Here is a 24,706-nt window from a genome sequence, read left to right as displayed (position 1 = left end):
AAAAGAAAGTGTTCTCTTACTTCCCTTCACTGGTATTCCCCAGGGCCAGCTGGATTCACTGTGTGCACTTTCTCCGCAAACATATAAAATATACCACTCCTGTATGCACATGGGAGAGAGTAGAGCCAGTAAAGGAAGAGGGGGTAAAGAAGTACCTCTTTTTGGATGTCCTCTTAAGACCAGACTTTCCCCATGTTTCTCTCAGACAATTACCATTCTTGTCCCTCTGCTGCATGACCTTTCCTACTGTTTTAATTTCTCAAGTGTGAGACTTTCTTTCTATTAGTGCTGAACTTCCTCCTGCTGCCTGCAGCTCTTACTGCTCTATGTTGTCAGACTGAAGACTATTCTTTCCCCTTGACTGGTTTTTATTCTCTAATTTTGTCCTGATGAAGTTTTCAGTTTTCTCACGGGTGCTTGGGCAATCTTGGCCTTTGAATCCCTTTTAATGTTATGAGTGTTATGAGGTAAGAAGTAGGGTTTGGGCTCTTTTGGTCAAAAGGAAACTTAAATTTAAACTTCCACAACTTGCCTGTGTTCTCTCAAAGGGTCCGGGAATGAAAGTTTCTTTAACTTGAACTCTGCTTTAATCTTTTTTTTTTTTTTTTTGGTTCAGGAGTCTCCTTGGAATTTGAAAAAAGAACTTCAAAAGACCCCAGCGAGGGGACACAGTGGTGAAATGCAAGCCACAGAGCCAGGTCTCATTCTTTCCTGCTCCCGTTCCCCATACCTTGTCTGTCCAGCTGACTTTCCTTGCCCACTCTTTTAAGCAACCGGTCTTATTTCCCTCCAGCAACTCTCTCCACAAATATCTGCCTTTCAGTTAAAGCTCCAAGGAGATCAAGCCCATGTAGGAACCACAGGACACAGAGGGGCCTCTCAGGTCAAGCCCAACTCCACGCTATCACTGCACCCTCTTCGTGCAACACCATTTACATAGTTCCACCTAATTTCAAAGCTACTTTTTGCCTTTCTCTCTCCCATTGAAAGCCTGTTCTCAAAACCCTTTGCTTTTACTGTTATGAGCCTTCTTCTAATGCCAAGACTGATTTCATTCATAGCCAATTTATACATATTTATTCATATGCCTGTTCTACCCTTTAACTTAAATAGTGCTTTTCCTTCCCCGGCATTCCATTTCCCCCATCCCCCCAGCATACGGGAGGAAACTAGATAGCAATAACACGTTTGTCTTAATACGATACTCTTTTATAAAAGTCATCTGTGTTTTGATTCATATTGACAACACTTAAAGAAGTATGGAGTCGAAATATCTTCCGTTGCAGTGGAAATCTGGGGCGACAGGCCAAATAGGGCTGAAAATATGCAGGTTAACACCATTTTACAGCAAGAAGAGGGCGAAGAAAGGTTTCAAAACTGAATTTAGTATTTTTGTTACAGTGCAGGCTTAGCCAAGATTATAATCAGGACAAGTCACCTCTGCCAAATTCCTGTTTCTTCCAGGGAAAAGGAATCCTTCACACAACAAGATGTGACATGTAAGATTAGTAATGGAAAAAGGAAGAAGAGTGGATTTGCCTTTGATTACATTAGTCTAGGAACGAACAGAATGACAGCTCAAAATGTGAAGCTAGCGTGAGTTGGATTTTACACAAGAAGTAGCCCCCCTCCAGAACCAAGTCCCCTACTGTTTTGAAGTTGATACCAATTATTAGCCATGTTGTTATCTCAATGGGCAGCTGCAAGAAAAATAGGCAGCATTTACCAACACTGTGAACCCTCTCTAATAAACCAGGACTACAGATCCGGCAATCCCACACTACATGCAATAACTTCTGTGGAGCCCCATGATCTCCTCCGATATCTAAACTCCTTTGCCCCCAGAGATGGAGTGTGTTAAGGGCTCCAGGATAATTCTTTGGAGAGAGGGAGGAGGAGGAAGAGGAGGGGAGAGAAGGAGGGTTCACATGCTGCCACAGACCAGCTCACATCTGGGTCTCTCACTTTGTTCCCCTAGCTTTAACTCCCATGTAAAGAAACAATTCTTTCTGTGCAGGCTTTTGCAAAATCTCTTCAATGGGATCACACATTCATCCTCATCATCCCTCGAATAGCCCTTATGACCCCGCTTCCAAGCAAGTTGGTTAAGTGCAAATGGATTCAAACACCCACACCAGTCCTCCACCTCCCACAGCCCAGGAAGGTGTTACCCACTCCTGCAGAGCATGGGGACCTGACCATGAGGAGCCGGGGGCTCTCTCCCCAGCCTGCCCCTATTTGTGGACTGACCTTCAGCAAATTCCTTGCCTTTGTTAACATCCTCCACAGAAGCGAGCAGACCACACAGCCTTGTCCCCCTCTCCCTGCTGAAGATGACCCCTCCAGGCATCCCAGACTTGAGACATACTTTGGCACTGCCGGAGGGATGCAGAGGATGGACTAGGGAGAAAGGCAGGGAAGGAGGGAGGGAGATAGTCTGCATTATTGTCATCTCCACCGTTATCTGCTCTTCAGGTAAATAATGGACTTCTGTCTCCAGGTCTGCTAATCAGCTCAATTCCCTCCAAGAAAGCAAACGACAGCACAATAAGAAAGCTCAGAAAAAAATCTGTTTCATTATAAATTCATTTTCTTTTCATTCCATTTTTCTTGCTAGTAAAAAATTTAGGTTAAGCTAAGCACTTTCTTTTCCCAGCTATCTCTGCTGACTGTTGGCTAACACAACAGAACCTTAAGCTTTTGACAGTATAATGGCTTTGTTATGAAAAAATTACAACTATATTATTTCCCAAGACAAATTCTACAGTATTAAATGTCTGAACAATGCAGCACTGCCCTTGAAGCTGTTGGCATAAGAATTTTACATGGAGAGACAAAAGGATATGTGCTTCCAGGAGATGTATTTTACTGCGTAGATCTCCACTGCCCAGAAATACAGAAAAGATTCTGTACCAGGGACCAGCTCATACACTGGATAACTGAGTGACGCATCCTTTTGCCTCTACACTATTTGCAATTGTGGCCCAATGTCACTGATAACTAGAAATCATAACCATCAGAAGACTCATCAATGGCACGCATGAAACTACCTCAGTCGCAGTTCAACTCCTATTACACTAAAGTTCATAACAAACTCATTAGCAATAACTAAGACTACTTCACGAAGGACTCAGGAGGAAGAGCTGAAGAGGCTATGGAACAGAAGCTTTCCTTCTCCAGGGCCAACAACATAAGAAAAGGCTCTTACAGTGAAAAGTGTTAGGAAAGATAATTTTAGAGTCCCATATTGTCAAACTGGCCATACTTTCACCACAAAAAATATGTAAGACGAGCATGACTGGACAGTAAGGCAACAAGCAGAGAGCATGGCCAGGGACTTGCTCTCTCTTCATAGAATCATGGTATGGAGATCAGATTAGATTTCTGTATCTCATTAAAACCAAAATATTTTACAGTAATTATATATTATCATGTTTGTCAAATCATTCTAAACATTTTATGTCTTTAGCAACTAATGCCTAAAAACTATGGTAGGGTATTGAATTGAGTGAATTTGTAACACATACCAAGATTCACCAGGTATTTCAATAATCCTCCAACTCGAGGGTAATCCCAGCTAAGTTGTCTGAGGGTAAGTCAATGACAGGAGTACCCCCTGGCAGTCGAGGCTTTGGATGAGACTGAGGCTAGAGAGGACAGAAAAGGTAAGACGACCATCTTCCGGGACTACAGCCTGACGTGAAACCTGGGTGCGTTTTAGTATGTGCATGTGTGTTAAGCTCCTTTGCCAAGAGAGCCACATGATGGGATCTAGTTCAGTGTATGAGTGTGCAGGAACTACAGATCCTTTGCCTGGGAAGTTGACTAAGGCTGTACCTTCCCCCAGTTACCACTGCTGCCCTGATAAACCTGCTGTCCCTCTCAGTAAGGACATGCTGTGGATCTAAGAGCCAAACATGCTGACCACTCGCACCTCCCTCTGACCTCCCACCGCTTTTCCTTTACTTTGCTTTGAAAGAGAAGGGTAGTTAAGTATTGTGCTCCTGTCAGGGGTATGGACTCAATGATGGCAGCCACATCTCTAGAAAGAGTGGGAAGATCATTTGAGGTGGTAGCTTCATTTGCTTGTTTTCCTCCATGGTAATGGAGGTGTAATAACAGCCTGCCTTACAGAAGTTTGATGGCAGCTTAAATGATTAACATGCAAATGCTCTAATGGGCTGAGACAGATGGTGCAGCAGAGGGCAAAATATAATTACAAATGCTCTGCACCACAACGGCAAATAGCATTGAGAAATGCAGAACCAATTACAGTCAGAGTTCAGCGCTGCTGGTCCCAGATCCCTTCTCTCCCTCAACATCAGCCCTAGTAGGGCAGCATCCCCCTACAGCCCTCAGTCCTAGAGGGGGTCGGGGTCTTTCTGGGCAGCCACGTCTTGTCAGTGCAAGGCAGTGCACCCAAGTGCCATTTGCCCTGATCACACAAGCGACAGCCACCAAAGCACTACACATTGCACAACGGAAATGAATTTTTCATGGCAGCGGGAGCTGCAGCTTCACAGATTTAGGCCCTGAAGCTCTGGAGCATGGGATGGGGCAGGGGCATCCTCAGCAAAACAAGGACGATGGAGCAAGACAGATGAAAAGCTAGTGGCTCACACCGAATTAAATGGTACCTGCACAGCATGCTCTTTCCTGAGCAGTGAAGAGGTAATTCTGCCAGACCTTGGGAAATCCCTCACACACCTGAAAATTTATAGTGGCAGCAGAAGGCAGGATGTCTGCATAGACAGCAGCTTTTCAAATACCAAAGTCGATTCAGTTGGCTTGGGGACAGGGTATTTACATGGGGCTTTACTTGTTTATTTAATCATTGATATTATTTTTAATCTGTTTTCCCAAATAACAGTAAGAAGCCAGATGTCAGGATGTACAGAAGTTTTGTTAGGCCCCTCTAATCATGGGGCGTGTCTGTGACCTGGCTTGCAACCACTCCCACTGCTTTCAGCCCTTGTGGCTCTTATGTACCACCACTCTTTCTTGAATCTGAGGTGACCTTGCTTATCATCTGAGGTTGCCTCCCTGGCCTCTCCAGGAACCATGTTACAGAAGACCAGCATGCTTTACCTACGTCTCCTATTCACCTTTTGTTTCCACCCCTGCACGCCCCTCCCTTGAAGAGGAAATAACAGGAAGGCTTTGGTTCTTCCTCCAGCGCAGAATGTTCCCCAATTCATCTGATATTCACAGATGATGAAAATGTTTAATAATATGGAAGGGAAAAGGTGGTCTTCGGCCTCTGAAAACCCAGCCTACAGCATCAGTCTAACACCGGATAATATCCTCTCCGTTCTAGGGCACACAGTTCCACAAAAGCAGTGAAGGGGCTGTGTTTTCTTTTTGCTAGCAATGTTGTAGAAATGGCTGAGTTAATATTTCTCTACAAATCCTCTTGTTTGTGGAACCGCACAGATGCCACAGAGACATTCGCTGCAGGCTGAAACTTGGTGTTTTGCACGCTGTCAAAATCAAATCAAAGATAGGGGGAACACACTCAGTTTGGACATATTTTAAGTTAAACGAGCATAAAACAGTTGGCACTTTTCCCTTTCTTAATGCAGTATAAACAATTTTGGTATTTGAGAGAGAAAATTTCCCATTTAATGAACATGACAAAGAGCTGAAGAAAGGCCACACTATTTCTGCAGTTTGAATTGAGCACAGGACAGCCCCAGCTTCTGTGGCACTGCTACATAAAGCTCTTGTCTGAAATTAAGGAGCCGCTGTGCTCCTTCACAGGAAGGGCTGCACTGCAGAGGTAAGCGAGAGAGATTCCTGCGAGATGGTAAGTTCCCCTGTAGCATCCAGCGAAGACAAGTGGACTTTTGCAGTTACTTTCAGAAGGGAAAAAATGAGCCCTGACAGACATAAAACTGAAGCAGACTAAGGGTTTCGGAAGGCAGCCTCTGGCAAACCCGACGGCAGCAGTTTAAGACGTTAGCTTTCCCAGCTGTCTGCCAGCCTCGGCTCTCCACCCCGTCGGCCAGCCAGAATTTATTGCTCCTCTAATAAAGTCAGCAGAAAGAAATACATGCTTGTGTCTCGGCCACTCCAGTTCACAGCCCAGTGTATCAGACCAAACTGCTGCCAATCGTGGCTTTGCAGTAAGATCTCAGATTTGTGGCTGTATATTCATGGAGGGGAAGAGCAGACAGGAGCAGAACAAAATGTGTCCCTAGCGATGAACAGCATAGAAGTGGCTTGAAAGAAAATGGGCTAAAGAACTTCTAAAAGACATTTATTCTACTGAGATCTCTGCAGCGCCTCTATTCCGAATCCTTTGCCGTTAGAAAGCCTGTTTGGTTATTTACTGCTCGCTCCATAGGGAAGGGAGCCATAGGTATTGAGGATAAAGCCAGGTCTGCAGGAGTTATCTTGACTGATCACGTCTCTGCTAGCCCAGAGCACACTGTAAGAGTAGGAGCATCTTCCATAGCCTCCAGTTAGGACCACGTATAACAAAGCCAAGAGCTTACTCGACCCTAATGCCTGCGCTTTTGACAGCGCCCTCCAATTTTAAGGGCTCTGTTCTAGAAATAGTATCATCTGAATGCATAAACAGTCTGCTTTTTTAATCCTGAAAAGGATTAAATAAGACCCTCTTCTCCTAGTAGAGGAGACATTTGAGTGTAAAATTGGTGCATGCTGAAAGAGATTGAGACAGGAAACTGAGAAGAGACAATAGGTTTTCTTTTTCAACAAAGATTTAAGAAAACCAAGGAAATTCACACACCCAAAGCGTTTATAAAAATGTGTTGCTAGAGCTGGCTTTGACTCAAGCCCACCAGGAAATCAATGGTAGCCTTTTGAATACTGAGAACAAATTGCTTACTACATACTGCTGTGTACGTATAGAAGTGATTTTCATGTACTTCATGTTACACTTGTCACACTCAACAAAGTTATACTAGATGCTACCTGTACAGATGTACAGGCTGTAGGAAATAAAGAAAATACGATCTGTTACACTTAACATGATCTGAGAAATAACACGTGATATTATAATGACGTATTAAGTCACAATATATTCTGCAAGAAAATAGACTTAGGGTTCTGCAGCCCACCTTGAGGCTTTGCAGTTATTGAAAGACTAGTACTGTGCAATGAAAGGATGAGTAACACAACACTGCATTTCTGCTTTTGAGTAAAATTTCTCATTTTTTCAAAGAAAACAAACCTTACCTTTTGGATCTCCAGTAATTTGTGTTAGCTCAGTTTGAAATAAAAATAGGGAAGGGGGAGCCTCAAAAACTCCTTGTTGTAAATCTTACAGCCTTCCTAGCATAAAACCTGCAAAGCTTGCCACAATCTTTTCCTGCCAAATGCCCAAACTCTGTGAGGGTGCAGAGATTTCAAAGTGTATCTAGCATGCTAACTAATGTGGCTCAGACACACAAGCAAGATACCAGGCCTGGAAAGTTATCCCACAGAGCAGAAGTAACTGTATGCGTGCTCCTTTAGTCTATGGTAAAAGCAAGATAATGGAAATAATCTTAGCCTGCAAGGAAAAAGATTTATTAGAATTCACAATATCTCACATCTATCACATGCTATGTCTGCAGGTTTATGACAGCCTACACCAGTCTAGCTGCTGGCTGCACATACCTCTTTTTGGGCCCCCCACCCTCATGCCAGCTCTTGCACTGACCAGACCTGAGTCATTTCAGTTGGCTAAGCCTGAAGAAAACTACGCTTTCTAAAGACAGACTAAATATCTTGCAGTGAACACACTGCAAGAGTGGCTACCACAGCTGTATGGACACATAAAAGCCTTTTGCTCGTGGCTGCCTTGATCGTATTCTCACTTACCATATGAACCATCAAATCCTTACCCAGGCAGGTATTACTTGCTCCTGTACTTGGTACCCTTGGCTCTGTGATGCATACACATAAACATAGATTAGTCCGAGCAGCAATCATTTATAAGAGAAGCCTTTAACACTGCAGTCAGCAGTGTCACGTTCAGGCTTTGGACTGATGAATGCAGAGACAGATTAAAATCAGGTATATCTAAAAGGAATACTGCTTAAGGCTGTTTGCTCCTCCTCTCAAAGAAAGGATGCTCTCTCTATGCCAAGGATAGTCAAAACAGGTTGGGGAGCCGTTCCTGATGTGTTGCAGCTTCATCCATCACAGGAACCTAACCCAAATTCAGTTTGTCGATGCATGCTGTGCTGTAAGCCAGAATGACTGATGACACACCTGGTGACCTGTCCAGTCACCCCTGCTGCATGATGGCAATTCCTACCAAAGGGCTGGGCAGATGGCCATGGTCAGCAGCTGCTTTGGCTGCCTGATTTTAATCCTTCACTCTAAGCAAATTCAAATCCTTTGTTACAACAGAACACAACTGACTGAGCCTCACATCCTCTAAAATACCAGGATATTGGCACAGCTCTGCCAGAGGGAACCTGTTCCTTCAGTCTCATCCATGTCCCATTAAGCCTTGTCATTTCTTCCCCTTCTCTTGCCATCAAACACACTAAGCAACACCCCAGGAGATACATGCTTTATTTCTACATGTTCCATGGGTAGAATTTACTATATTTCTTCATCTTATCTGAGTTTCATATCTGCACTTGAGATGATTTTTCCCCTTCCCTCTTGGAAACTATCAGACTACACTGACACTGGGACATCAGCCAGCAGTACTTGGTGTGCCTGACTTTTAGAAGTTGAATCCCATGAAAAATAATGATGCAAATAGAGGCACTTCTCCCCTAGACAACCTAAAGCTTTCAACAAGCTCTTAGGAACACATAATGATGCTGGGTGGGACAGTGACAGAAGGGATCCAACTTGGGACTCCTGGTACTTTGTGTGGGGGGGACACATGCTCTCTAAACTAAAAATCCCTGATCTTAAAGCCAAGATAGCCATAGGTATGTTCTTCAACCACTATACGAGATAACCACTTCCTGAGGATAGGCATGAATTGCACAGAATCATCAACTAAAACACTAATGTGGTGGAAAGTTATCCTTTAGGCATGATCTAGGACCAAGGGAACCCCTGTATCCCACCACAGCATCCCCCTTGAAGTACTTAGGCAGTGATCCACACTACCATCTAAGAGACTATCTAAGAATGATTGAAAGCAAGGGAGTTACTTCTCTGTCTTTATGGCCCAGGGATTCAGTGGCTTATCTAGTACCACGGAGGAGGTCTGCAGGAAGCAAAATAGGGCCTTGCAAGTCCTGTCAAGCAACACCCTTCTCCGTGCCCCCAACAACTGCAGTCTGTCAATAACACGACCCTGTCCACATTTTGCATGAGCATAAGCAAGAACACAAAATGCTGCGGAATTAACCTTTCTGCATCTACTCTTTAATCATGGTATTCTTCAGCCTTGAGTACATGCCTGAGAGGGAGAAATACTTTTTGGCCTCTGTCGCAGCAATAAATGAGTGCTTGACAACTCCCACTCCCACAGGCAGAGCCAAGAGCTCTCCCAGGGTCTCACTCTGCCAGCCACAAGGAAGTGCATTATGAATGGGTGAACGGTCTTTGGGCCTTACCCAGGACAGGCTGCAGGAGAGCTCCAGACCATTCTGGTTGCACTTCTCATCTCCTCTACCAGACCCCACCATTTGCTTGCCAGGCCCAGCCCTCTGCCAAAGCTGATGAAACCCTTACAAGCCATTCCCTTGAGCCCACTGTGCTCTTCCAGGCAGGATGAGAGTTAGAGCAAAAGGCTTCTGAAAAGCACACCTGGCCAAGCTTTTGCTATTGTAGTGACTCGCAGTGATTCCCAGGACACCAGATGACTGGTTTTCACAGTCAGAAGCACCACAGCCAGCTAGAGGAAAGAGCAAAGAGGCAGCCCAAAAGTCTGAAGTGAGACCCACCACTGCAGAGCTCTGAACTTAGCAGAGACTACAAAGAACGGGATAGGGTAGAGGTGGGCACAGATGCCCCGAGTCACACGGGCTCAGCCTCACAGCCTTGCGCAACGCTTCAGACGAGTCCATGTGCATCCCCTCCCAGAGCCACCGCTTCAGCACATCCCCTTTTGCATCGGTCCAAAACGAAAAAGCAAGCACACTCCTGCCCTTCCTGGGCAATATAAGTTATTGCCTCAGTGTTCCCCTGCAGAGGCAGCATAACCTCCCAAGCCTATCTCTGAAGCCGTGACAAGCCTCACAAAGGCCAAACCTGACTGGAGCAAAGGACTGTTCTCTCCCTTCTGCTAGTTAGCAGAGCTAACAGCAATCCCCCCCATCCATCCCCGGCGCCTCTGGAGAACATCAGCAGCGTTTCCGTTTCACCCGTCCAGCGGGGGGGAGAGAAAGGGAAGGGCATTCGGAGGGCTGAGCAGCGCACTGTGCTCTGAAGGAATGCAGGGCTCGGCAGAGACTGTCTAGACTCCAGCTCTCCCCAAGGAGCCGGGACCACAGTGGGAAGCAGAGACAGACCGAGGGCAGGGAGGAGGTGTGGAGCCAAAGCATTCACACTCCATGTTGTGCTCGCACAAGGTCACAGGGGAAAGGGACGCTCTTCTAAAGTTTTCCCCGTTTGCTGGAATTGAGCCTGCTAAGTCACTTTCCTCACATCAGGCTATTCACTGCCTGTATTCTTGCACAAGTTTTGTATGAGGAGAATAATCAAGACAGAAAACAGCTTCACTGAGAAAGAGTTAATGCTCTTGTATTTCAAAGAAAAACAGCAGTCAGCAAAGGGGCCTCTTTCACGGAGGCTGTGGTCAGCAGCAGGGTATGGGCTAGGGGTAGAGCAGGAGGCACCTCTTTTTCTAGCTCAGCTGCAGCACATTTGACCACAGCCAGATCCCAGAGAAGACATTCCTTCCAGCAGGCTCCAAGCCCTTGGTAGCCTTGGCAAGTTTAGCTTCTCAGCCTCACTGAGGGGAAGGGATGGGGTAAGGTGAACTGCCCAGGTCCATGCAGGCAGCCAAGCAGCAGAGCTTGAAACTGTGCTACAAGCCTTCAGGCTTCCAGATCACTGCCTTATGGTTCAGCTTCACAGCCTGACATGATCTTCAGTCACCACTGCAGAAGTGGTCCTGCCCTTCCTCCTCCCCATGCTGTTTTCCCACACCAGCTCTCTTATGGCTGTGCAAGGATAAAAGAAAAACTTGGAATTTTTTTTTCCTTCTTTTCCTTTTTCTTGGTCTTTTTTTTTTCAGATAGAGTTAATTTTCAGCTGCGTAGCAGCACAAGAACCAGAGCCAACACAGAGGAGAAGGAGGAGGGAGCATTCAGCCTCAAGTGAGAGAGGAGCATGGAAGGCGTTCACCATTTTCTGTAGCAGTTCACAGCTAGATTGGCTTACACTCACTGAGAAAGTGCTCCTTTAGAAGCATGTTGTAAGAATATTTGGATGCAATTTTAAAAATCACAGCCCTGACAAACACAGGCCTCTGTTGCTTTTTGATACACTTTTATTAAAAAAATGGGTTTTGAGCTCAAGGTAGAACATACAATGAAAATATTGTCTCAGAGAAGGGAATCATCTCCTCTCACCTCTGATCAATGACCAAAACCAAAAAGACTTCTAAAAAGCTTGTGTCAAAAAAATGTTCATGAGCCTTCTTTACGTGACTGCTTCTACTGCCCACTTAACGCTGCCTTGCAGAAAGATGCCCAGAAGCTATGAAAGGAGGAACCTTCATCCTAGCCCACCTGGTTCTCCCAAGATGTGAAATGGATCAGAGAACAAGAAATGCACAGACCTTTCTACTTGCTTTGAAAGGAGGAACCGCCTGCCAAGCACCCATATTTAGAGACAAAGTTGGAAATGAAAAGAAAAACAAAAAAGGGGTATTCTAATAACCTCTGAGCCTTTATTATGCATATTCAATATAGAAGTTTCCCAAGGTCCAAGTCAAGATCCAGCGCAGTTTGTGCCAAGCCCTGTACAAACACATCTCAAAACAGTCTATGCCCTTGAGAAAACATGTAAGCAAGATTTCATCTTGGAAGAGATTCTTGTATTGTTACTTGGTCAGCAATGGATCTTTTGAGAGAAGGGTGGAGTGAACTGCAAGAAAGCTGTCTCTGCCTTCATCACTAACTATACCCAGTTTGGGTCAGATTTATTGGTAATAGCTTGAGTTTTCTAGACGGGAAGCAGCCTGCCTGCCCCTTATGCCACCTCTGTCCCAGAAGTGATGCCTGCATGCAAAACAACCAAGTTACGCCTAAATATATCCAGCCTCTACCTCAGTGAGAATTCCTCCCAGCAAAGTCTAAATCATCCAGTAATCTCTGCTGTGAGAAATGGAATACTAATTCAAGGAACAACAGCATGTGCTGGTATTCAGATGGGACTTTAGAGTGTACTGTTTGCTTGCATGAAGACATGCTCATTAACGTCAATAATGCAGCTTTTAACAGCTCTCAGGCCCCAGCTTTACAAACTGCTCTGTTTGGGTATGTGAGTACAGGCATACGAGAGACGCTTCCTTGCTACTGCGCCCATGCCTGCAAGCCAACTCGGTCTGGTGCAAAGGGTCCTGCAACTGCACAGCCCATGCTCAGGGCACTGGCCATGAGTGTATGACTTCTCACAGGGCTCAACTCATAAAACAGCTCCTAGATGACATGCTCTACCTGACTGCAAAGTTGTGATATGGCCCTTTATCTATCACCTGAGTTGAGATGAGCATGCACACCCCCTACCCCTACTCCAGTCAAATCTCATATACAGGATCTAAGAAGAGTTGAGAAGCTTCTAGATATTCCAACAGTCTTTAATAACAAGCTTTAACTTACGCATGTATCATAGGATATTCCAAATCAAGGCTGTAATTGGTAACCATAACAGTATATCTGTGTACTGCAGGCAAGATTGTCATTTTGAAAACAGCACCACTTCCAATTCCTGATTTTGTATGGGTTCATGTATGTGATCTCCCCAATATTTTAAATTAGGGTTCATGCTGCTTTTCCTCTTATTTTTATTTTCCAATTTATATTGCCTAAGGCTGGATGGAGCCCCAATAACAGTGCATGGAGCTGCCCTTTTATCACATGGCACAGAGCAAGCACCTCACAGGGAAAGCTAACAGAATAGGAAAGGGAATTGCAGCTCCTTAGTCCAGACCATGGCAAATTCAGCCTTTTTTTCCTCTTTGCATCTCAGACAGAATCAACACAGGAAGTGTATAAAACCCTGTAATGCACTAAAGGGGTTTCAAAGAAGAACCCCCTATAATGAGCAAGTGATTAGGAAACATGCCTTACAAGGAGATGACTTGAGGTGCTCAGACCATTTAGCTCGCCAAACACAAGGCTCAGGGGCTGGCGTGGTCACATACCACAGCTACAAGGGTAGGGGATAGATCTGTGGTACTGAAGACCTCTTCTGCCTAGCAGATTAAACACAAGATTCAACATCTGTAGATAAAGACTAGACAAATGCAAGCTAGAAATCAGGTGTAACAGCATGAGGGTAATTAACCACTGCAACAACATACCAAGCACAGTGGTATTTTCCATTTGTGGTAATTACTTAATCAAGACTAGATGTTTTTTAGGACATGCTTTAGAGTCCAGAGCAAATGGAATTAATCAAAAAGCTGGATATATGGGCTGTATTATGCAAGAGGGCAGAAAAGTAAAGCACAACAGCTCTTTCTGGCCTCACTATTCACTAGTCAACTGGGAAAATTGCTTCCTTTATTGTCAGTAGCATTGGTAGACAGCCATATTTCTAGTGACAAGACACGCAAATGTTTACATGAAATGATAATAATAATAATACCTTGTGTTTCACCCACATCTCTAATCTGAAGTGTTCAGAGCTCTTTACCATCACTGTGTCAGCAAGCCTGACAATTCACTGGACGATACGTTGACATTATTTCCCTTTCATCCAGCTTGGACTTTTTCAGAGCAGCTAATCATCTGCTTACAGTTTACACAGGAGATGGTACTCAGATCACCTGTGATTTTGGGCACCTACTTTTTGGCCTGCTGGTGAGAAAATGTTCACACTAGTGCCTTGCCGAAGGTCTCAGTGTGAGACATGGCCTGACACAAACAACTGCCCAGCAGCTGCCTACTCTGAATGCTGATCTCCAGTACGTAATTTGCAGCACTCAAACACTCTGTATAACCTCCCTAGAAAAATACTGATAACAATGTATTTTTAAGACCAGAAGTCAGCAGTTAAAATGCTGGGGGAAAAAAGGAGAGAAATGTTTCCTAGTTGTTTTAACAAACATCTTCATATGACAGAGGAGGGAAAAAAAAAGTAATTTCCATTAGTTACCATGGCAACCCATGGAAATAGCTAACCCATCTTCTCCTCCTTGTCAACCTTTGATAGACCTGTCAGGGGACACAAGCAACCATGCCCTGTGTAAGATGCTTTGCTTAACAACAACATGCAACTAATAGGAGAATTTGCATTACCATAACATCAAGTGCTTCCCCTTATAGCACATCTCCCATTTGTTTTCTCTGAGCTACCAACCGCAGGAGAGATGCTTGCTACTCCCCTTAAGCAGCAAACATTCTAGCAACACAATCCCCACTGTGTGGGGCACCAACTCTCCCACCTCATGGTCCTTCCTCCATCTCTGGCTCCATTAAAAACATTCAAACATCCCCTCCTTCCCATCTGAGGACAACTGGCTCCCACCTTAGATGTAGGTTATACCAGCACTTCCCTTTCTGTACACCTTTATTACCTGTCAATGATTTATTCAATCACATAGCAATTCTGGTTCAAATGTTATCTCAGTCTTCTTCACTATTATTTTCATTGCTATTGATAAGGATAACAACGCTCTGCAGTGTCTGCTGCATCTTCTGCACAAGAGCTTTTTAAACTTTTCCTAGCAGGGATGCATTCAGCCTCATAAAGCCCTCGGTGAGGCACAGCACACTTGTTATCGCTATTTTGCAGATGTGAATGCTGCAGCTGAGAGGAATGAAGAGCCTTGCCCAAAGCCAGGGCACAATGATGACTAAGAGCTAGAACAAACAGATCTGGAGAGAGGACTCTGTTTGCATTTTCTTGGTGCCTGTGGGCTTTGAAGCTGCTTGAACCAGACATCCTCAGAGAGACCTCTTTCCTGCTTTTCCTCCCCAGAAAACAAACAAACAAAAACCAGCAAATAAACAAACCTGAAAAGAAAGTTGTCTCTGCTTAATATCGCTTTATTGTTGACCTTGCGTCTGTTGCCAGGACAGCCTAACTCACTCGGGTGCTCAGATGCATGCTGCTGCACTGCAACAGCTTGGCAGTGATTTGTGAGGACACATTAACACTCAGCTGCTCTCCCATCTCTTTAGGTTTTCATAGGCACAAAGTTAGGAGTGGCCTAGGCATTGCACTGACACCATCCGGTTAGGGCTGTTCACAGAGCACAGTGAGATCCAATGCTGATGCAGTAGGATCAGAAATAACCTGCACAGACTGCAAATTCTGCTGCTCTCTCCTCCCCAGCCCCAGATCAGGCTTGCTGGTACTTTCTGTCATTTTGAGTTACGGGGAAGCTGTTCCATAAAAGGGCTGAATAAGGTGGCTACCCTCAACAGGTAGGTGTACATGTGTTAGTGTGCATCTGTGTGCAAGAGGTAACCAGCCACGCCTTGTGCCCCACGATTAACCACACTATTGCTCAGTTTCCCCTACACCACACTCCTGGGGGTGTATCTGGCTCCAAGCACCAAGGTACCAAAGAGAGAAGGATAAACCGTGAAGTGTGAAGAAGAGCAACAACGAGCTGTTCTGCAAGCTGTTGCCTCCCAATTCCTGACTGCCTTTGTGGACTAAGAAGGTGAAAAGCACAACCAATAGGGAATACTTATGAAACACTTCCCCGGTCTGTAGTGAAAGCTGATCTCACACTGGAGCTATGAGGAGATTAAAAGAGCTGGACTAAGCAAGGAGCTGAGGGGCGACATAAACCTGCTATGCGTACAAGGTGAAGATAACTACACAGGGAGGGATGCACTATAGATGAACACGGGGCATAACTAGATCTGCTAGGGCAGAATAAAAAGAGAATAATGGTCTACTTGTTCGTTTATGAGGTCCATCAAGATAAACTTACTGACTTTGAGATACAACAGACTGTGGTATCCTCTTTCTGCAGGACAGGAAGAGAACATCATTTAGCAGGGATGCGTAAAACAGGATTTGACAAGGCACTAATGGCTCCTGTTTGTACAAGCAGCTACTAATCTCAGGGCCCACTGCAATGCTTTGTAAAGGAAACAGTGTGTTTTTCTAAAGGCGGATGCTTCGCTACCTGCCATGCTGCCGCCCTGACCCTGCAGCAGGGCAAACGCAGGAATGCTCCTTGCAGAAGACAACACACTGCCTCCGCAACCCTGCTCACTGGAAGGGTGATGCCAGACAGCCAAGTTACTGGCCAAACAAAGGTTGTTTTTGGACTGCATGTAATAGCACACTAGCAAGCTCAGACACCAAGGCTTGCCCTTCATCTGCAGGCCAAGTACAACTCAGGCAGCTAAAAAAAAAAAGTACTCCCTTCGCCGATCACTACATCCTCTATCATGGGATCTGAGTCCCAAGCCTGGGGAAAATGCACTGGAGCTACATGAGAAAATGAGTCTCTGTTGCAATTTGACTTCTCTGCTGTCCCCAGGGGAAATGAAGAAGGAGGGGCACCGACTGAAGGAGATTAGACTGTTATTACTCATCCTGCATTCTTTGCCTCGGGGCTGGAATACCCCACCGCTCACATCCCACTGACCAAACATGCTGTCCTCCCAAGGGAATGCCTCGACTTTTCCACCAAGTTCAAACCAATGCCTTCGAGGTGAATGTTTGATATCTGGTCACCTTAATCCTCCAGAGGCTCAGGTCTGCATGAGTGTGCTCCAGTCTAGAGCTGGGTCACGACCTTTCCAGCTCTCCATGAGGAATTTTACTCACTCAGACAACTATCTGATCCAGACATAGCATGAATTCCCCAAGAAATGTCTTCCGCCTACATATAGGAAAAAGACAGTAATTCCAACCCCTCATACTTCAGTTTCCTCAAACGTAAACATGAAAAAGTGGCCAAAACACAGCAGGAGAAGAAAGTCCCAGAGCAGCAAAAAGTACATATGCAAAGAGTTACGTCATGCAGAAGGAAAGCTCTTGGCTTCAGGCTACAATTACCAGCGCTTTAATGTCAGGGGCTGCTACAAGGCAGAGAGGCCTCACAGGCACTCTGCTCCAGATCGATTCATCATCTAGCAAACAGCAACAGACTTCATGATCAAAACGATCCCTGGACAACGTGCAACTGAAGGCTAACCTGGTAACTTGCCAGCTCCTGCCAAATTCCCCCTCTTCTGTATCTGTCCTGGCAGATGGACAGAAACTCCTCGTGCTGCCCTGAGCACTCAGCCCCACAATGCCATACCCTAGCCATAAGGTGACGAGGCAGCAGTGGCCATGGGCAGCGTTTCAGAAGGCCAAGAGGCATCACCTGCTTCCGAGGCTATGGGATTGCAGGCGCCTGCTCTGGCCAAGATGCCCCAGTGCATCCCACCATTGAAGGCGGACACCTTTGCCAGCACATTCTAGCTCATCCCTGTCACCCTCCTCATGCTTTCCTCTCATTCAAGATTTTAACTCCCTCTTCTTTCCCCTCCAACCCCAACCTGACAGACTTGAGTAGGCACTGCTAGGCTTGAGCCTTAGCCCTGTCACAGGCCCTTCCACAGCAAGTCCTTCTACTACCACCCTAGGTCTTCTCACAGGTAAAGAAACAAAGAAGTGGTCTGTGGCTAGAGATAATCTTTGAAACTACCATTATGTTTTGAAAACTTTAATTGAAGGGAAAAGTTAATTAAGAAATAATCCTAGATAGCTCCTCCAACTTCCGTATTCCCCAGGACTCTTCCTCCTGTCTCAGGATGCTGAACCAGAAGCAGGGATCAGGAGGAACTTATACTAACTGCTGCTGAATACGGACAACCAGCAGTGGGTGACCAACAGCTGTCCAGCTCAATCCAGCTCTTCCAAGCCTAGTGCTGTCCTAGCTTGGAGCATAAGATGCGCAAAACCTCTCTTCTCACTACTGATATTCAGCTGCTCTTCCTCAGTATTTTCATCTGTTCTCTCAATTTGGTATTTTTCTCTTCACAAACCCAATTTCATATGCTTACAGCTTTACTGTTGTGTTACAAACAGTGTTGCAAAATGACATCAGGAAAGGACAAAGAAGAAGGAACAAGAAAAGCTGGCTATTACAGGGACCATTACATAGTACAACTGTGTTTAGATAAAGTGGTTAGAGCTCCATTTTTGGGACAGCCAAGGGAAACTCAACTGTTGACCAGTTACAGACAAGGGAAACTCGACACAGGGAACCAACCTGCAACATCCATATGAATGAGATGGGTTCTAACAAGTCCTTTGTCTCTATCTCCTAGTTTTTCTAGTGTTTTCTCAGAAGCACTGGAAAACTAGTTCCCTTCCCACAGCGAGACAAAAAACTGATTTTGGTCTTCAAGCAATGTTTAGTTTCTTCTGCCAAAATATTTGTTTTAGCTGTCAACCAGTGGGAAAGTGGGATCCACCTATAGCCGAGCTAATAAGATACCAAATCCTCCCCTGATCATCCAACCCAAACTCCTTGTTCTTTCCAAATAGGTTCACCCAAGGGGAGCCTCCAAATTGTTTCCAACTTGTGGACCCCTTGACATTTTCCAAAGAAGGTGCAGATGTCTCAAGAAAATCCACATATGTAGACTGATGCATGAGCTTGCTTTTCTTCATCATCTCTCATAGGCAACATGGATCTAATCCACTGTCCCAAGCAAGTACAGGCCCAATGTTTATTACATTGTATTACAGGGTTTTAATGAGAGCGCTCAGGCATAGAGTGGGAAATAAGATTTCACAGAAACTTCATTTCTGCATAGCTGGTTTGTATGACAGAGAAAGTACGTACTCACTGGCTACTGGTAGCTGGTGTCTTCAACCCAGTGTGCAGTTGTGAAGAGTGCATTTTGATCAGAACTGGAGCACATTTGAGAGCAAGTAGTAAGAAAACGCTGTGCAGTCCCTGCTCATGCTGCATTTTTTTTCTGTGCTTTAAAACAGCACTGAAGCCTCCAGGCCTGTTTATCTGGCATGTGCTTATTTATTTCAACGGTGCCTAAGAATTGCAATCAGAGTCCCATGGTATAAGCACAAATAAGCTCCTGCTCCAACCAGTTCACATCTGACACTAATACACTAGTTGTGGCAAAATTTACAATCTCTGGCAAAGTAGAGATACAGATCCCAACATTTGCCACCCCGACCCAGCTCTCTCTGGAAGGAACTACGCTTCACAGCATAACAGTGCTCTAATCTCTTCTTCCGCTAAACTCAGACACTGCTCTGAGGGTTAGATCTCTGCAAAGAAATGCTGGTCATTCACAGGTCAGCTCAGACACCACAGTACAGCAGAAGCCTTTTTAGCCAACACCTCCGCGAAGGTAGTGCCAACCCAGCTAAATACGGCATTTCTAGGAACCAATGTGGTAAAAACAGAGCCTGGTTAATAGGAGTCTCAGGAGCCTAGAAAGACGCAGCTGGCTGAGTTTTGTGACAAACTCTCTTCAGTACAAAGAGAAACATTCCCCAGCTCATGTAACACCACACAAGACAGATCAAAGGTACCCCAGTGCCTCCTGATGGGTAAGCAGCTGTACCAATAACAGCAGCTAGAAAATGCAACAGGCAACATGAGCCTTTCAGACAGTCCTCTGCTCTTAGCTGGGAGGCAGAGGCAGCCCCCCTGTTAATTACCCACAAAAAAATGTGCACTCTGGCAGCTAAAGGCATTCATTCAGCTACGGTGAATTTGCACAAAGTGGCTCAGACCCGACAGTAAACAGCAGCTCCATCTGAGAAGCAGCATTAGGGTGTCACACACACCTATACTTTACACCACACCGCTTCTGTTCCAGAGCTTGCGCCACACACCTCTGCAGCCAAACCACTGCTCAAAGGTTACGGTCCCTTCAACACAGTCAGGGGAGCGGTTTAAACGCTCATGCATGGGGAGTTTGGCCCGTGATTTCAGCACGGCACAAAGCGCCTCAGGCAGAGCTCCCTGTTTTGTCCCTCGGCGTTTGGACTGCCCACAGTGCAGTGCAGCACAGCACAGGGGGCAGAATCGCTTTTCCCTGCCTCCTTCACTTACAATGCGCTTATCGCCTTGATACGTGATTCCTGCAATGCCTGGTCTGACACCCAAGGGCAGGATTCCAGGAAGATGTGCATCAGTCCAAAATCAGCTCCCAGGGAACAATGACAGTGATTTTTCCTTTCACCGAAGACTGAGGCTTTGCCAGCAAGCCTAGACATAGGAAGGTGTCATTTTATTACATTAAACGACTGGGTTTTACGTTAATGCACAAAGCTAGTGCACGTTAAAAGAAGCCCAAGATACCCACGTGATAGGCACCACGGTGTCCTGTTTTCCCCACTACCATGGGCAAAATATCAATGGGAGGATGACTGATCTATCCCACAAAGTCTCTACCATTAAGTTTCAAAGCAAATAGATCCTTCTTAAAACGACAACTGCAAAGCCAAATTCCAGCCTCGTCCTAGAGCTATGCAATCACATCAGGATGTCAACTTTCACTTAGTAAAGGAGCAGTTTTTAATCTTCACGGTGGCAAAAAGGAGGGAAAAGTTTAACTAAACCAAGCTAAGGATGCTGGCCAGAATCTGTTAACAGCCCGAAACTAAAGCCTGGAAGGAGGGAGAAGTACACCAGCCTTTACAGAGACCAGTTGAATTCTCAGCTTCATCTCTCCTCGGTCCCAAGAGCACTCTGCTGGAAAATGGGTGTGCTGGCAGGGGAAGCACATGACCTTGAAGGCATCAGGTCTTGTCATCTTTCTGTGCAAAAATAGCCAAGTTGGATTGAGAGAAAGCACTCACATGAGTTAAGCAAACAGAACTTAGCCTAAAGCTTTTTCATCTTCTCTTTTTCCCTCTCTTCTGGCCTTTCACACACAGAAGTTATACCAATGGAAAAGGAGGGGGGAATGGAGAGATGAATGCCAAGCTTTCAACAGATGTGCACACTGCAAACACTGTACCATGAGAAAAGGTTGTCTCCAGATGCTTGTCACCGCCTTGTTGCTTGGGGGTTATAGCCCCCTCAGATCTGTCAGTAAATCTCCTTGCAAGAGCAATCCTCTAGCCCTTTTTATTGAAAATGAGACAAATCAGCTTAAACCGTTTACGCAACTCTTCCCAAAGGCAGCCTCATTTAGCCCGAAATGAGTTAAAGATAGTTTAAGAGAACAGCTACAGGGCTCAGGGATTAAGCTGAATGGATGGCGAGGAGTTGAGGGCAGGCTGGGGACAGTGACCTCTCCTCTCAGCAAAGCTGGATTCAGGAAAAGGACATCTGCCCACAGCCTACACCAACATAGTCATGCTGGCATCAACCTTTTTGTTAACATCTGATATTCCCTTTTAAAATAAGTTTCTTGTTGATTCTGAAGCAGGTTTAAGCCAAAATGAAAAAAAAACCCCAAACCTCACTCTTGTTCTGAAATAAGTATCCTGATGATGATATGATATGAATATGATGATACTGGTCTCATTATAGCAGTACAACTGGTAAGACTTTTCCATGCAAACTACCCTTCAGACCTCATCGACACAGTCAGAGGGACTGGATTCCTTTCCCATGTTAAGCAGCTATCTGCTCCACCAGGATATGTGCAACTGATCAAGTTACAGGCCTACGGATTAACTTTTAACACGTTCATCAGACATTTTGTGCCTCTCCCTTTTCCTGAACAGTGATGGATGCTTCCCAAAATCTTTCCCTCTGCCTAGGAAAGCACCAGCTGGGAACACAAGCAACGTCACCTCTGCAGCATCCCTGTTAAACCTCGCAAACAGCCTCCTCATTGAGAGACTGATCCAGGAAGGGAGAGATAAAAAGCACTGTCTGAAGCTGGGGGCTGGCTTCCATCCGAGGAGGAGAGTTCACCGTCTATTGCTCTTGTGACTACTACTGAACTGGGCCAAGAAAAGCTCCCAAGCTTTGGCACGTCTCAGATTTTCCAGTCTGCATAAAATCATGCCAGGAACATTTACTGAAGCAATTTCTTTCTTACTGTAAAGCCTCTAATTACGCACCTAACAATATTACAGAAACGAGAGTGGTACAAAAACCCAACCCAGTTCAGATATAGTTTTGCTTACAAATGGATTAGCAGCTTACGGCTCAGCATTAATATTCTGAACGCCTTGAAAGGTACTAAGCACCAGCTGCAGCAGAAACAGAAGAAATAGAGAGGTCATAACTCCCAAAATCTAGAAGAGGGAAACCCATTCTATACTAGTCTTACTGAGTGTCTAAGATACAGCACAGCGGTAATAAAAGGGGGCATTTGGAAGGGGACGACCTTCAAAGCCATCTCTGAATTCTACGCAGCTCACCCCCTAGAAAATAAAAAGGCCCAGATATCCCAGAAGGTAGGACCTAGAAGCAGACTGATACTCAGTACCAAGCAGTCACCAGCAACAAGAAATCAAACCGAACCCCAAGAGAAAATTCGCCTGAGGCATCAATCTTCCCTCAAACCAGAACCAAACCTCAGTCGTTACTCTCAAGTTTTGCTGAACTGAGACAGGAATCAAACCAAAACATTCACTCGTTTGACACTTGGACTATTACCTGAGAAAACCATCGAATCATTCATTTATCCACTCAAGCAGGAACTGGCGTTTAAAAGCAAGTTTTGAACATAATGGCTGTACATTTTTCTTACTTTCACTTCATAGATGGGGACACCAGGCATAGAAACATTACAGTACTAATATTTGGGCAGCCAACCAAGGTACACCAAATTGGAGTTAGTCAAAAAGCAGGATTTAACAATTTGTCCGAGTCAATGTAATGTGAGTGATGCTGAATCAGAAATCAATGGCCAAACACATTTTCATTATATTACTGCTGGCTACTGACTCCAAGACATTTTACTCAGACCACTGCCATTATTATTTAGCTGTTATTATTAATCTCATGAATGCATTACTGTGCACTTCCTTTTTACAGAGGTTTCTCTGTGCATTGACTGGAATTCATTAAGGGTTTTTTTTATGGTTCCTAAGAAAATGGATAAAACCATTCTCGATTTCTTAGGACAGCATTGGAGGGAACATGTGGAAATGCTGACTGCGCAAGTATGTCATGCCTTAAGAAGAAAGTGTATTACAGTATTAACGTGCATATGCAGATGCAAAATGCTAGCCCATACTACAGCTCAGTTTTCCTGCTTGCTGCAAGTAGAGCTACTTTGCCAGCATCAGCTCACAACCATTGTGTCTCACCTCCGTTTCTCCTGCACTATGTTATTTGCATTGTTCCTCTCTCCAGAGAGGCTGGCATTCGTGGGGAGTTCACCAAAAAGCTTTACTTATGGAGACAAATAAGCAATAATTGGTTTCCTTCCAAACCCCATCTCTGTCATAACCCTGGCAGCATGGTAGACGGGTGGGAGGCAGAAAAAGGGGATTGTTTGCAGGAAATCAAAAGTGTTTATACATTTTTGTGCAGAGCCAAGTTGTGATGCTCTAGGGTGGGGCCAGCCATCTGGGAGAAATATGTCGGGAGAAAAAATGCAAGTGGGCAGACAAACCACCCCCCCAGGCCCCCAGCGGGGATTGTTTCCCTCCAGAAAGCACGCTCAGCCGCCCCCCCCAGCGCAGCTTGAGTTCATTTGCTTTAAATCACTTCCACATTTCCCTGCCGTAATTATCAAATATTTTGTTTCTGACCTCACTTTTATGGCGGCTGCAGCCCTGGGAATTCAGACCCCGTTTATTTTCTGTCAACAGACCTTTGGGTTTACGAGCTTGCAGCTAATGGTTTTTAATGCTCGGAGAAGGTCACTGCAGCAAAAGAAAAGAGGGGAGAGGGAGGCAGAGGCAGAGGGGGCTGCTCGGAGAAGTCCCGCCGGCGGCAAACTCGGCGCGGCCCCGCGGCTCCCGGCCGAGGCGCCGCGCACGTGGGCGCGCCCGGCCCCGCGCAGTGTTCTCCCGCGACCCGGCGCCTCAGTACCTGCGTTGTCCCGCTCCGCGGAGCGGGACTTTTTTTTTTTTGGGGGGGGGGGGGGACGGGAAACGCCAGAAGCACCCCCCCCCCTCGCCCCCCTCCGCGTCCCGGGCGCCCCCGCCGCCTACCTCCGCTCGCAGCCGGGCGACGGCCACCAGGGCGCAAAACAGCGAGAGAGTTTTCCAGACCTGCAAAAGAGGGAGCGGGCGGGGAGAGAGGAGAGGTGAGCGCGGAGCGGGACGAGGCGAGGCGAGGGGGGCGCCGCCAAACTTCCCGCCGGCCCCTCACCATGCTGCCGGCGGCGGGGCCCGGCCAGACGAGAACAGCGCGGCGGCGGCGGCAGCTTCCCAACTCCGGCTCCGACGGCGAGGGGAGGCGAGGGCCCCCCTCACCCGGACCCCGCCAGCACGCGGCTCCGCCCCCCGCCGCCCGGCCCCGCCCCTCCTGCCGCCCGGCCCCGCCCCGGCGCCGCGGCCCCTCCGCGGGCCCGGCCGGGTCGGCGCCGTCGGTGCCGGCCCGAAGCGCCGTGGGTGCCCGGCGCGGCCCGGGTGCTGTGTTATTTGCTGCCGCCCGTGCGGCTATCCCGCGAGGGGCGCAAGTCCTAATAAGTAATAAATCGATGATGAATCATGATAAATAATGGCATAATAAATAATCAGAATAAATAAC

General features: G+C 46.0%; 1 protein-coding gene across 1 annotated transcript in view; it reads right to left on the bottom strand.

Moving 5' to 3' along the window:
• The window catches only part of FSTL1 (follistatin like 1), a 54,628-nt gene extending 30,148 nt beyond the window's left edge, over positions 1–24,480 (bottom strand). The window contains exons 1-2 of the mRNA XM_026103452.2: positions 24,326–24,480; positions 24,166–24,225 (exon numbers count right to left, since the gene is read on the bottom strand). Coding sequence (XP_025959237.1) covers positions 24,166–24,225; positions 24,326–24,328 — 63 coding nt within the window. The 5' untranslated portion in view covers positions 24,329–24,480. The remainder of the gene's footprint in view (positions 1–24,165; positions 24,226–24,325) is intronic.
• Positions 24,481–24,706: the final 226 nt, after the last annotated feature.

This window comes from Dromaius novaehollandiae, chromosome 1, assembly GCF_036370855.1.
Source record: "Dromaius novaehollandiae isolate bDroNov1 chromosome 1, bDroNov1.hap1, whole genome shotgun sequence".
NCBI classification, from domain to species: Eukaryota; Metazoa; Chordata; class Aves; order Casuariiformes; family Dromaiidae; genus Dromaius; species Dromaius novaehollandiae.
Note: the sequence above shows the minus strand (reverse complement) of the source record. Positions and strands in the feature narration are given on the sequence as shown.